This window comes from Neolamprologus brichardi, chromosome 15, assembly GCF_056152115.1.
Source record: "Neolamprologus brichardi isolate AB-2024 chromosome 15, ASM5615211v1, whole genome shotgun sequence".
Classification (NCBI taxonomy): domain Eukaryota; kingdom Metazoa; phylum Chordata; class Actinopteri; order Cichliformes; family Cichlidae; genus Neolamprologus; species Neolamprologus brichardi.
The window spans coordinates 17832668-17847587 of record NC_142118.1 but is presented as its reverse complement, the minus strand read 5'-3'; the positions used below and the strand labels follow the sequence as shown (position 1 = coordinate 17847587).

General features: G+C 38.3%; 1 protein-coding gene across 11 annotated transcripts in view; it reads right to left on the bottom strand.

The window, feature by feature from the left end:
• The window catches only part of LOC102784640 (DNA (cytosine-5)-methyltransferase 3A-like), a 104923-nt gene that overhangs the window by 34515 nt on the left and 55488 nt on the right, over positions 1-14920 (bottom strand). Inside the window, exon 1 of one of the 11 annotated variants that reach the window (XM_087851997.1) lies at positions 9069-9204. The exons of the other annotated variants lie outside the window; for them this stretch is intronic. Coding sequence (XP_087708123.1) covers positions 9069-9131 — 63 coding nt within the window. The 5' untranslated portion in view covers positions 9132-9204. Of the gene's footprint in view, positions 1-9068; positions 9205-14920 lie in introns of those variants that run through there. 11 annotated transcript variants of the gene reach the window in all.

The window sequence follows — 14920 nt, the reverse complement described above, 5'->3', positions numbered from 1 at the left end:
CTGAAGTATCTGCTTGTCAGGCATAATAAAAGCTCTAAATACTTAAAGAAAGCTGCTTCAGGTCGTCATTTATAACCTCATTTGGCAGAGGATACACTGGACCATCATTCACGGAAGTATAGAAGATAACAATATGCTATAATTCACAGCCATGCTCTATCAGACTGTTCATGAAAACAACCGACATAACTGACAAGCGCCACAGATAATGTGTTAATAATTAGTTCTTCACTTCATGCCATGACCTGCTGACATGTTTTTAACCTGAAGTGAGAGTTTGTTAAACCCACAGCTGAAGATTAAGCTGCTGAGATAAAAGTTATTGCTTTGCGTGAAGAACGTAGGTTTATATATAAAAATATCTGAGGTATAAGTGAACTGAACATGAAATATTTAGACAATAAGATTGGTGGGATGATTAAGGTCCAGAGGGAACACTGGGACTGTAGTTTGATGTGCTTCATAGAGACGTTGCCACATTCACGTGAATACACACACTCTGACCGTACTTGTCTTCAGGACTCTTCAGTTAATCTGAGCGATAAGAAGAAATGTGTGAGGACTGTGTGTGGATAGCTGTGATTTAAATATGGTGTAGAATAGGGCTGTGACATATTGTACTGTCTGTGATAACAAGGGTGTAATGTTTTACATGATAGAACAGTGCCATGTCGAGATATAGATTATACAATAATGCTATGCGTTTAAGTTGCCTAGCAACAACGACACAAGCCCAAACATGTCTAAGAGCAGGAGCAGCGTGCTGATGACCACTGAGTACCTAAAAAAGGACAACCACCTCTCTCGTCTAAGCAAAATGATTTGAAAAACATGCTTAAAAGCTGTTACCATTAAAGGTGGAAACAACAAACTTGTTTCACCAAGTCTACAAAAGAAGAGATACTAACAGCTGGTGATGTGTAACACAAAAGTAAATAAATGACTCAATCAAACATCGCTGGAGTATTTGTTAGTTGCCCTCTATGTGACAGGAAGAGCAAATGCTGGATGGTTATTACTCATGCGGTTATGTGGTGGTAAAGGAGGGCTTTAAGCAACTGGCTAAAAAGCTCGACATCCCAGGTGGACAATATTGCTTTAATTTCTGTTTTATTATGTGACAATATTTGTGCAGGCCCCTAAAGAATTACAAGGTTAAGTTACTTTAGTTAAATGTTAAACCGAAGTGTCATGATTATGTTATAGTTAAAATTCTCAGGACATCATTGTAAGCTCCATATTGTTATATTTTGCTTTCTAGTCACTGAGCTCATTTACCTTATTTCACTTTTTCCTATTTTCTGATTAACTGAGCTCCTTCTGTTCTGTAGTTTTTACCACACTGTACCATTTTAATTGAGCTATTCTACTTATTTTATGCTTTGTTGTTATATGTTGTGTTTAAAGGTTTTGGTATAAATGTTAGTTTATCTTAAAACACAAATCAGAAAAGACTGTAAGGGGGTAGGACTGATTATGTATCAATTCCACACTTTTTTAGAAACAAAGCTAAGACACTGAAAATCTGAACGGTTCACGTCATCCTAGACTCCAAGATAAAGAACAACCAAGACTGGATCCCAACGATCCTTCATTCTAATCACACACACGACAGGGGCAGAAAATGAAGCTCAGTGCTGCCTCTAAGAGGGGCAACTCTTATAGTGAGGGTGGAGATGCTCTGCAGAACCAGAAGGACACCTAGTGAACCTCACTATGGAGATGCCCATTGTGAAGCAGTAATAGTCCAGAGTTTGAGGATTGTACAGAAGACATCCACCCAAAGTTCAGGAAAAGAGGTCCTGAAATTCTGGGTTTTGCTGCATTCATTCTCATGGAATTTATACCTTAAAGCTAAGAATAAATATTCAGAGAAATCATCACAAACATTTCATCATCACTAACAACACAGCACAGCAAAACATTACAATCCAATGCAATCTCCAGCTTCTACATCATGCGTATCAGAATCTCAATGGAGGTTTTCTGTGTTGTTTACAGGAGCAGTTTTGACTATGAGGTGCTAACCTCTTAATATTACCACCTTACGATTATGACAGCCATGTGCACTGTAAATGTGATATAAAAAGTTCATCCTGTTTCTTCTCTAAATTCTAAATTGTAATTTGATCTCAACCTGGGCTCATCTAAACTTTTTGCTGTTGCTGTGAAAGAAACTCAATCATTACATGTAGCATCTGGACCGGATCATCTCATTAGAGGACCTGGAGCTGGCTCGTGCTGCTGAGTGAACTCGGCCAAAGCCAGTCCTGCTTACTGGATGAAACTGTGTTTGTTGCCTGGCAACCTTAGCTGATTGAACACTCCACCAGGAAGTTTTTTTCATGGATGAGGATGACTCACTGGTGACAGGCAGATATGCATTCATCACCTGCTTGGGTTTCTGTGAGCACAGGGCTCTGGGCTGAAATAACCTGCAGGGTCAGCTTCATGCAACCAGCACTACATAAAACAACACAAAGGGATTTGTCACCTTTATTCAAACTGTGGATGCAGTGAAGGCAAATTATTATTATTATTATTATTATTATTAATCTGATAATATTACTGGTAGCTTTACAGGGAATTTATAGCACAATTCATCACTATCATCACGATACCCACAGGACCATATTACCTGTTTGTTCTGCAAATGAAATGCAGAAAACCTTCAAATATCCCTTTAGTCACAACACAGTATCTCATCCCAGCTCCTTCAGAGACATATTTACATGCAAATATTCTCACAACAATATCCTACCTCCTGCCAGTTTGGTCACTCACTGCAAAAGAAACCACTGAACCAATAGCAAGACTACACAATAGAGCTTACATGATTCATGGCAACTTTCCCTCTCTAACCCACCACTGTATTGCACTCTTACATTCTTCTGCCCTGACTTTTCAGAATTACACAACTAGGCAAGCCAATAAAATTTTACTTTCACATTCAAAATCATTTCTCCTCTCTCTTCAGCACTTACTGCTATGTAGGCAAAAGATAGGACACATTACTACATTAGTTTTCCATGCAGTTACACTCCACCTCTCTGGACACTCCACCTCTCTGGGAACTCCCAGGCCCTCCAAAGGCCTATCTCCTCTCACTACACTCCCTGCCGGTAATTGATGCCCTCAGGGGTCGGTGCGTTGGTGGTTCTTGGTGTCTGGGGCTGGGCGCTCAGGTATGTACCAGCTCACTCCCGGTGACTACTTGGCAGGGCCTGGTGCCTGTTGCTCGGTCAGGCCTCTTCCGGTGCAAAGGGGGCCCTCGGGCCTCCGGCCTCTGGGCCTGCGTCTCGGTTCACTCTGGCACAGCTGGCTGCTGGCAGAGCCAGCGGGCACGCCACTGCAGCTCCCTCTGGCTTCTGCTCCGGGGCTACTGGGTGACCCCTCATCTGGGGCTCTCCTCAGCTCTTCCCAGGAGGGTGGCACGGATGCCGATCCGGTGGTCCTCTTTGGGCTCTCACACTCTGGGGCCTCTGGATGTCTGGAGCCTGGATCTCCTCTATGCCTGCTTCATGCCCTGGGGGACGGGGCTATGGCTCTCTACATCCTCTAGCAGATCATTACATGGGGAAACCTTTTGAATACAAGCGCGCTGATCCACACAGGTGTGCACACGGGTGTTCACTGTTCATAGACATAAACTATAACCCTTTATTGGCTGCTATTTCCAAGCACATTGTGCGCTGTCGGTCCTGCTTGCTACACAACAACATTCAATATTTAGTATTTACTGCTGTTTACACTTAGCTAGATTAACGTGATGGTGTTGTGTTTAGTATGTTGCTCTGTTTTTTTTTGCTTGTTTTCTCTTCTTTTTCTCTCAACAGGAGATTTTTTTTCTCTTCTTTCTCTTTTTAAGTGCCCTTTCTCACTGTCACTCTTCCCTTCTGTTTTTCTTTTCCTTCATCTTTCTTTCTCCCTTTCCTATCCCTCAGTCATGTCTGTCCCGTCTGTACCAACTGAAAATAAAATTTAAAAAAAAAAAGTTTTACATGCAGTTATTTCAGCACAAACTACTATTTAGACCGTTATTTGGTGTACTCCATATGGCCAACACTAAGCTTCACAATAAGCAATACATTGAAATATATTCCAATATACTGCACATATACTTGTATACTTAGATATTTATTTTTTACTATATTACCTTATTTATATTTTTTATATATATGTTTATATTTTACTTTGTCTTACAGCTAGGACTGCTACAAATAAAGAAACATACGTAGACAGATGTTAACTAAGCAATTATTTATGAGTAAGCACAGCTGTTTGTGGGCTTTATAGATTAGAATACACTTGCAGGATAGGGCATGCACTAAAAACTGAATTAAGATCATTAGAGCAACAGCATTTTTCACAGTTTAAACACATGTATATGACACAATTTAGCACATTCTTTAGTGTTAGCTAGCAAGACTTTGAAGTAAATGTATTTTAAAGAACACATGCTTTGTCTCTTCAAATCATGATGGCAACGAAGAAAACAGAGCTTTAAAACAAATGGTAACCGTTGTATTTTAACCCAAACCATCATCTGTTTGTAAAATATGTAAACCAAATCATCTTTAACAATAATCAACGATAACCAGTAGGCCTTACTTCCTACAAGCCAACAAACAGTTGTGCTTAGTGTGGCCACACACCACTTTAGTTTTTATGTTAGTTTACTCTGTCAACAAGTACTACACAATGGTGCCGGTTAACATGCCTGTTATCTTCTTTCTTGCACAGATCCCTTATTTTGTGTAAAAATCTAAAAGAAGAAACTTAAATCAAGGAGGAGTATTGAATAGAAATATTAATATTAGGAATACAAATATAATAAATAAAAATTTAAAACATTATGTAAATGGACACAAATTGGGAGCAGGAAAAATTTAAAATGTGTGTCTAGAGACACGGATCAATAGAACGGAGGTTATGATTATTTCAGGAACTCCTTTGAGACTTTGTTGGATATAAACATGTTTTGAAGGACACGTTCCACCTACGGACTCAAATTATATGCAGTCCAATTCTTTTCATTTCTGTTGTTTTTACTGCATTGCTGCATTTCTTTTACTGTCATATGGACTGTTTTTATGCATTGTAGTATGACTGTATTTTTTCTATATTATGCAGGAGAGGAACCTGCTTTGTGAACCAGTTTAAATGGAGTAAGGCCAGTTAAATAAAACGTATGCACTGAAATCTTTGAAAATACATGAAACAACAGACTCTGTCTATGGAGCTTCCCATCAGCCTTTAAATACTTCACATCACCTGGAGCAATTACAATCAGGTGCCACATAAGGACAGGTGTTTTGTTTTCTGCCCACACAGCTGACAGCTCACTCAAAGGCAGCAAACACTCTTTTAATAATCTGACTCAACATTACGACTGAGGGCAAGTTGAAGTTCTCACATATTGTTTTACTACATATAACATCAGGTAATTTATGCTGCAATCAATAAAAGTGTGATGACTGAGAGGTTTGAAATGACCTTCCAACCTATAAAACACACAGTAATTAGGCCAGTTGGCAGCATTTAAGCTGGAAGACTTTCACTTTGCTGGGGCTCATTCAAGCCTCTACTCTATGGTAGGCTGCAGAAGATTTTCTGGGTTCACCCGCATGTTTGGTCACAAATCTGTGTACTTTTTTTTTTTTTTACATCAACAACTCCTGTGAATCTTTCTGTCAAAGAGGAACTTCTCAGATTCAACCAGAAGGTATCATGATAACAAGTTAAAATTTGTTTTAAAACAAAGAAAAGTGAGCAGGAAGGGTACACGGGGGGCTTTGAAAATACATCTGCTTGAAAGAGTGCAGAAGAACTGTAACATATGACTCGCCATGTTCGCTATGCTATGAACACGTTTTTACAAAATGCCTTATTAAATGGGAACATTTAATAAGGCATTTGTTGTTACTGCCTTTTTTGCATGTAAATGCCAAACTAGTTGTGGATTAGTTAAATGAAACAAAAATGAAAAAACCATACTTTGGCAGGAGAAAAAAAATTTGGAACAATATTGTTTACTTTACAAAAGTAACTAAAAAGATAAAAATGTAGAGGGAATGTCTTGAACTAGCTTGATGAGGGTTTGGTGCTGTGCGTCAGCTTTGAGCTTGTATTGCAATGTCTCATATAAGCTTACATTTTGCTCCTAACAAATAACCACTGCATTATGATAATTAGAAAGACTAAAACAAACACAGAAACCAATACACACTACACTGAAACAAGCAAACCCACACTGTAAAATAAACTGAGAGGAAACCAAAAATAAAAAGAGGAAAAACTAATAAAAATACTAAACTATATTAACAGGTTCACACAAAGCTGATATCAACATATATAAAAAGGCAGATAAACATTTTCTGCTTTGTTTTCTGCTATTATTCCCAAGTTTTATTTATCTCTAATTGCCTGTATTTTTCATTATGTTTCTTTTGTAAGCCTGTTTTTAATATTACAGTGAATATAATACAGTGAATTTTCCCATTATTGTTTTTCTTTATTTCTGTTTTTACTGTTTATTGCATGTGAAGCCAGTTCATTTTAATTAACTGAAATTAAGTTAAAAAAAAATCAAACTGAGACTGGAACACTAACTACAATAACAGTCAAAATGAGTGAGTGTGTCCAGACTTTTAACTGGTACTGTAACGCAAGACACACCACACAGATGAAGAGGCTTTGAAAGCCCAAAATTTGAAATCATTGGCTTTCACATGGGTTTTGTACTCTAACACCTGTTTAGCACTTCTTATGCCTGACAAACACCCCAATGTAACAAAACAACTAAAACTGAACATTGTTAAAGGAGGAAACTAACCTGAAACGATTGAATCTACTTGAAACTAAAGAAAATTCTGTAATACCTTTGGTTTGAAACGCTATAAATATATATATATATTTGTATATATCTGTCTGCTAGACATCTTCACGAGAAATTGATATGTGTGTATTGTCATGTGAAGGACAAATAACAGCAGGAGATGGCAGAAAGACACAAGGACAGCGGTTTTAATGTCGTAAGTTACGACTTTGAACTTTCACAAACCCCTTGGCCTGGTCAACGTTTTCACTCTCAGTGCCACCCCCTCAACCTCTGACCTCTCACCCTATGACCTAACCAATGAGCCGTTACTTAAACCACACCCACTTTAAGAGCGTGACTGACCCTGACCTGCAGACGAACCCTGCATTGCTCAACACTGCATACACACACAGTGCAATTAAAAGAGCAGTTAAGACCCCTCCTCCCACGTTGTCAATAGGCAGCACTGCTCTTTCATTAGCATTGATCGCGGCCGAGGGACATGTTAAAGAAAGGCAATCAGTGTTTTTTCCAGGAAGCTCTTCTGAGAAATCCTAATGAAATGGACTAAACAACATGTGTCTGATTGCTGTTTAAGGACAATAACAAAGTGTTCGGACTGACTGTAGCATAATAATTTGGTGATCTGGTATAGTTTTCCAGTATTAAGTAGACAATTGGCCACTGGAAAATGACAGAGCAACAAAAGGTTACTGTTTAAAAATACACCCAAGCCTGATGGTAATCCTGGTAACTTGCTGACATTTTCCATTTGTTTACATATTTGGTAATATGTGAACTAATGGACAAATGACCTTGTGACTGGGAATGTTAATCTTCCACCAAAAAAAACCCCCCTCTGGATTGGGTAGCCTTTAGTGTGCCGTGAATGAAGAGCTTCATATTTCAACCTAATTTGTGTGTCGTTCCAGCAACAAGAAAAGCAGGAAAGGCTTACAGCCATACAATCCTCTCCATTGATGAGATACTGTTACCTGGCAGATCTCACCTGACTATGAAACTGCTTTTCTTTCAATTTGAGCCTGTGAAAATGGGGGAGTATATAATTTCTAAACAGTTAATGAAATAATTGAGGCAAAATTTTATTATTGTTCAAAAACATAAGAACTTGAGTGTAACACCTAAATCCAGTTCTTTCTTCTTAGAAACATTCATAGAGCAAAGTCTTCTTAATGTCATTGAGTGAATATGATCAAACTCCAACCAAAATTATGTTAATTATATCATACAATACTTTGACGATTTGGTGGTGTTCCCAATAGAGTACTGGATTAAACTTTTCAAACTTTTCAAAATACAAGGACACAAATAAACAGAAAACAAAATTAGTATCTGGCTGTTTTTTGGACAAAACCTAAATACACCAAACTTTACAACGTCATACCAAAGTATCACACACTGTTCCACCCTCAGGGAACTACAGTTGTACAAGACCTCTACAAAGAGCTAGCATTATGAAAAGGAGTCCAAGCTTTGTGGTCGTTTTCAAAATCTCTGAAGCAGAAATGAAGTTTTCTGCAATGACAGTTGATGTCCAAACAATAACCAAGAAAGGTTGGCATAGGAGGTTGTCAAGCAGAGGCAAGATTGTCAAAGAAAATTTTTCTAAATAAAAAAGAATAAAAAATAATTGTTTGAATTTAAATTGTGTACCTTAGTTCTCTTTGCATTAATGGCTTCCAAACTTTAGATACTTACATAGGGGGCACACGAGGAAATTGGAAAGGTCTCAAGAGGGAAAAAGCAAAGTATTTTTGTTTTTCCTCTTGCGTGGAAAGAAAAGGCTGTTTTATCACAAGCCAAATGAAAGCAGTATATGCATGACTCAATGATAAGTCTTAAAATAATATGTGCATGTTCCTTTAAGCAGACCAAACATGAAGTGGGAACTGAAGGGTTAATTCAGTATAAGAGACTGAGAAGCTCTAAAGCTCTTTCCCTCCAAAACCAACAAGTAAACAAAAATGACCCCCACTAAGTCAGTTCAAACAGTCTGTAAGATGTTCTACTCCCTCCATTTGGTCTAAAGCCAGCAGAAAGCATTAAAAAAGCTAAGTTAAACATCATTTTACTTTAGCCTGCCAAGCAAAGTCGTGTTGAAATAACTTGGCAATAGTTTGTCTCACATTTTGTTTTAAAAGAAAGAAAAACTTGAACTTAGGCTCACATATCTTCACACACTTGCAACACGTGCACACAAGAAAGAGAAAAAAATTAAATCACTTACAGGCCAGGTATGGTAGCTCTGCAACTGCAACCCTTCCTCCCTTGCTCTCTTCCTCTCTGTCATTTTCTTCGTCTGTCTCTCCTTCTCTCTAACCTCCTCTACCTCCTCCTCTTTCTCTTCTGTGTGTCTCCTGGGCTACACTCACCCTCAAGCCTTCTTTACCATCTCCCTCTGATTGGCTGCCAGTGAAGTGTGTGATTTACTGGCTCCTTCACCTAACAGATGTTTAGGTGAACAACACACACACAGAGATTGGTGGTGTGGAGTTATGTCTGGTGGCCCCAGGGCTTTAAGTGAGATAATGACACACAGACACACACACACACACACACTCAGCTTATTGTGTGTGTGTGTGTGAGCGTGTGTGCGTGTGCGTGCATGTGTACGCAGGCTAAGGTCAAAGGTTAGGTAAGCTGCAGAGCTGACAAGACTGTGGGATGTGTTAGGGTCAGCACCTCGCATATGCACACATAAATGTACAAATTAATGCAGCCATACATTGACACAGAAGGAGTTAGACGAAGGTAAATAAAGCAAAGCTAACATAACTTCTTTAAAATGAATTCTGGGAATTGGTGGGACCTCATATGTTTGCATACACTACTCTATAGAGCTAAGGCCAAAGACTGTACATAAAAGATGGACATAGCCACCGCGATGTCACTGTGATGGTTGGTGATGTCACAAAATGATGCCTTGAGCTAAACATTTGCATCATTGTCATCTTGGTGTTTTGAAACCTAAAGTGGCAAGAGAGGTGTGGATGCAACTGTAAAGCCTACAATCTTTTATCCCCCTTCTGGAGATGGACAACAGCCATAATTTACAGTTGCCTCAAGGCACTTTATATTTTAAGGTAAAAAACTGCAAAAAACAGAGAAAATGGCAATAATCAGATGACCTCCTATAAGCAGACACTTTGGCGACAGTGGGAAGGAACCTCAAATAGAACCAGGCTCAGGAAGGGGAAGTTATCTGGCATGACCGGATGGGGGTGCGGGGAGGAAGACAGGACAAAAAACATTAATGTCACATTATATTGACTAACCATCAAAACTACTAACTGTAACCACAAACTCATCAGATATATGTTTTCTCATAACCTAGACCCAGGATGTCAAACATAAGGCCTGGGGACCAGAATCGGCACAGCAAAGACTCCAATCTGGCCCGATAGATGGCTTTGGAAAATGTAAAGAAGGCCATATATTTTTGGACTTTTAACCTTGTTTTAATAAGTTCTAGAGCTTTTCCTACTGATAAAGACTCCATGGTCATTTATACTACACCAAATTACTTAACAGATCTGTGCGGTATGTGGCCCTTGATATAAAATCAGTTTAACATCTCTGACCTAGACAATTTGCGTTTTTGGGCAACCACAGGAGTCTCCCCCTACAGGCCATTAGAAAGACTACAAGTTTAAGGTAGCAATAATATGTGAAATAATAGTTAGCAACACAAAGTCAGTGAACTGACTGCCAGTGACAGCAAAGATTGCTTTTTAGCTGACATACAGGGGTGGTAAATTCATGGGTAACTTAGGCAACCATTGCCTGGAATGTCCATGAGTTAGTTAACAATGGTTAAGCGATAAAGTGAGAAGTGACAGGCAAATCTTGGACGAGGATTAAGTGATTAATTGATTCACTTTTTGTTGTTTTCATCAATCCTCCACACTACTGTATATGTGTACTGTTTATCATGTAAGTTGTGGAATCTGAACTTGCCCCCCCCCCCCCCCCCCCCCCCCCCCGCGTCACGGAAAACTTACACAGCTGTGAATATACTCAAAAAGCGTTTACACATAGGGAGTCTAAAATATGCTGAATGCAAGTTGTAATGCAAACATCTGGTGCAGCAATTGAGGGGTATATTGATAGAAAAAGAAATTTAAACTAATATTTTTTGTTTTATTACTTTTTCTAGCAAAATTGAAGGAAATGCCATCAGCAACAAAGTTAGATTTTATGCTTCTGTTAAGTTTCTGTTGTTCAAACAAATTGAGCAATTAGATGAGTCCGTGTTGGGCACTAGGAAATAATAAAGTCACAGACTAAAGTATTGATTTAGCATTGGCATATGAATCAGTAAGGCCAAAAAAAATCACTGCAAGCTGTATAAACCTTGATGGTGGAGCTAAAGTAATGGCTAGCTGAAGCAAATGATGTTTTTAAAATGCTGTGGATTGTAGTGTGTGACTTGTTTGTGACCACTGATCATATCTTGTTCAGGAAAGTGCTGCACACTACAAATAAAGGTGGGAGGCTAAAACAAGGCTGCGACTGAAGGTGTAGATTGTTAAAGATGGGAAAAGGATGCATAATAAATGAAAAGATGCCACTGTAATTTTATTGGTCCAAGAAAAGAAAGTGACTGTGCAGAGTTAAAGGCTTTCCTCCAGACAACAGCAAAATGGGATATTGATGAGGGTGTTAACAGCTGGCTGCAGTTCAAATGACTGACAGAGCAAATTCACACACACATGCACACAGGAACCTGGAACTGGTTAATCTCTGTCTCCAGCACTGATTTCACCCCCTCTCTCCTTCTGTCAAATATACACACACGTACACTTTCACTGCTTTTCTTTCCCTTCTTTCACTCCATATCCATCTTTCTCTGCTTTACATCTCAGTTAAAACTCTTTACAGGATTCGTTTTCTTGCCAGTTCTCTTTTTTTTTTTCCTTCGACAACGTTTTTTCATTCTGTAGCATACCCGTTTTACCTTTTCAGGCATTTTCGTATTCTGTTTATCATTATTACACTTTGACTCACATGTTTCCAGTCTACGCTACATTATAAACATTGCGCATTAAAGTTGGAACTAAATATTGTTGCAGATTAATGTGAGCTGTAGCTTATAATTGCTTGTCATATTTCCTTATCTGATAATAATTACTTGACTCAATAATTAGAGAAATGTGTGGAGCATTACCATCATGTCGTAACCTCTTAGATTTTATCTTGTGATGTTTTCAACAGCCCCATCAGTTGAGAACCGCTGGACTAAACTGCCAGTGGTGCATGAAGTGCTAATTGCACATCAGCGGGTGCAACAATAAACTGCTGCTGACATATCAGTCTATCACTATTGCCAATTTAATATTTGACTTAATAGCCTCTTTTAGAACGCTTTGGTACTTTCCCTGAAGTATTCTTTTAAGACAAATTTTGTCCATTTTCTTTAAATGAAAAAAGGGATCTGACCTTTGCCCTTCTTCCTTCATTTCTGTTTTCCCTCTGCGTTTTTCTTTCCATTTACTTTTAACTTTGCCTCCTTTCTTTCATTTGCCTTTTTTGTTTTAATGTAGACACTTGCATATTTTTTGTAACATATATATTCGTACTGGTGGATGGTCACATAAAACATGACATGAACATGAAAGGTTAATATAATGAGGTCAGTATATATACCAGTAATCCATGTGAGCTAAAAACTCAGCTTCAGATGGTCTAAATGATCAGTTTTAGGCAATCTGTTTTTAAGTCAATCCCCATAGACTCCAATGTTAAAATGCATAAATTTAAAGCACTAAGAAGCATGTTTACAGACTGATACAAAGAAGTCTTTGTCTCTGTGAATAGTTAATTTTTAATTATTCACTGATTAGGAGACTACTAAGGCTTACAGTTAGTGGCATGTGTGCTTTGATTGACAGGTGTCAGTCAGTCAGCTTCAGTCACTTCTTAATGAAAAAAAATTATGTCAATAATATTTTTTTGGTGTCATAAAGACTGTCCAGGTTTCTGCTTTTAGTATTTACTCTTTTATTTTTCTTAGTCTGCATTAATTAGCAGTTATTTGTGCCTGTGCATTGTGTTTATACAGTTTATCAATGTATCTTGTTAATCATACGGTATTTGGATCCTCTGGTCCAAGTATTCTGGCTCCAAAACAAAAACACTGTAGCAATAGCCAAAATGCCAATGTTGAGACTTTAAAATGAGCCTGTGCTGGGAATGAGTATTTTTATGCTATCGTCTAATTATCCATGTAAAAGTCTCATTAAAATTAAAAATCACCTCTTTAGCAGTGACCTGTACAACAGTTCAGCAGATATTGATAGCATGATAGGCCACCTTTGGATAAATTAAAGTTTAAAGAGCTTTCCTATTAGTCCCACTAGACTCATGCAATACAAACATAGCTTTGGAGAGCTGCTAATGACTCAGTAAGTGAGAGGATAGTGTTGACAGGAAGCCAGGCATACTCTACCTCTCTTTCTCTCTCTCCATCTGTCATATACACATGCAACAGTTTGCAGATTGAAGACAAGCTGGCATCAGTTAGACCAACTAGACTCTTTATGTGTTTACATATGCTCCAATTAAGCAGAAAGTTTTTTTTTTAAAATCATAATCGTCATTTTCACCAGTGCAGAGCTGATTTATAGTTTATGAAGTAATTTAAAGCTCTTTTTGCTCTTTTCAAGCGATCTCCTGTCACGTCTAGCAGGCTTCAAAGTTTGTGTCCATCAGAAATTGACTGCACAGCAGAACAAGTTCAAACACGAGGGAAATGCAACCACGTGTGGTTTCTGCTCACTCTTGCTTTCTTCCTTCCAAACGCTGTTGCTTTTTTCTCACGCGCTCGCTCATGTCCTTGTGTGTGTCAATAAGCCTTAATGACTTTCTCTCTCTCCTTTTCACGACCGCACACATACACACTTCCTGTCTCTTTCAGTCATTCTCTTTTTTCACTTTAAGGTCATCTTCACACACTATATGCCTTGCTCGTGGTTACAGCACAGTTAACCAGCCAAGCATTTTCCTTGAATTACTATGTGCTTACTACTATAACTATGACCTCAGTCAACTACTCTCACATATAAGCATTTCACAAATGCTGGGTCAAACCTGCAGGTTAAACTACCAACTGGTCACTTATGTGTCAGTTATGAAGGTACTTGGTGGGTAAGTCTAAAATTCCCTCTCTTTAAACTCTATTTTGATCACAAGTTCCAAAGGGGATCATTTGTTTCTCTCTTTGCTACATATTTCTCCAAATTCACCTCCTAGTGACTCACTTTGTCCACCTGCTTACTGTCTGCCTCGCAAGCACCAAGCTGCACCTGTTTTCAGCAGGTTTCTGTGCTCCAAGCAGCTGTAGCTGCAGCTGGAAGACAAACGAGTAGAAGAGAGCTGCAACACTGAACCAAAATGATGATTTTAGAAGGAAACAGCTTAAATAATGAGTGCAAGGATGCATCAAAGAATAAGAACAATCTAAGAACAACTTATTGTTATGTTGCTGAGAACATCTTCCTAAAATAAAGGTTTTCTAAAGTGTTTTTATAATACGCAGGAAATCTGGATGCTGATGCACCATCTGTCACAGCAAGCCTACTTTGGCAGTTGACTATACAGTGCTAATTATAAATAGAAATGAAGACTTGGATATAAAAATATATTTGACACCACATACTAAATTTATTTGGTACATTTTTAAGATATTTAAAGTCATACACACACCAGGCTGAAAATAAACTCCTGTTTTAAATGTCCCAAGATTTCAGGTAAAGTTATAGAGGATGTGATAATGTTGTAAAAAGAGGAGAAAAATCGAGACATATATTTAAAAGTAAAGGACAAATGGGTGGGACATCAAGATTACAGCTGTTTACAAGTACTCAGGATCTTTAAAGAAAACACTTCTCTCTTATAATAGAATAGAATAGAATAGAATAGAATAGAATAGAATAGAACAGAATAGAATAGAATGTCTACGTGGATTGTATGGAAAGCTTAAACTTCAACAGATCACAAATATCCATGGACTCACCAGTCACTTTCAACTTTTTAAGCCTACAGGAAGGGTTCATTGAAAGAAAATGTGATGGGGCTGGA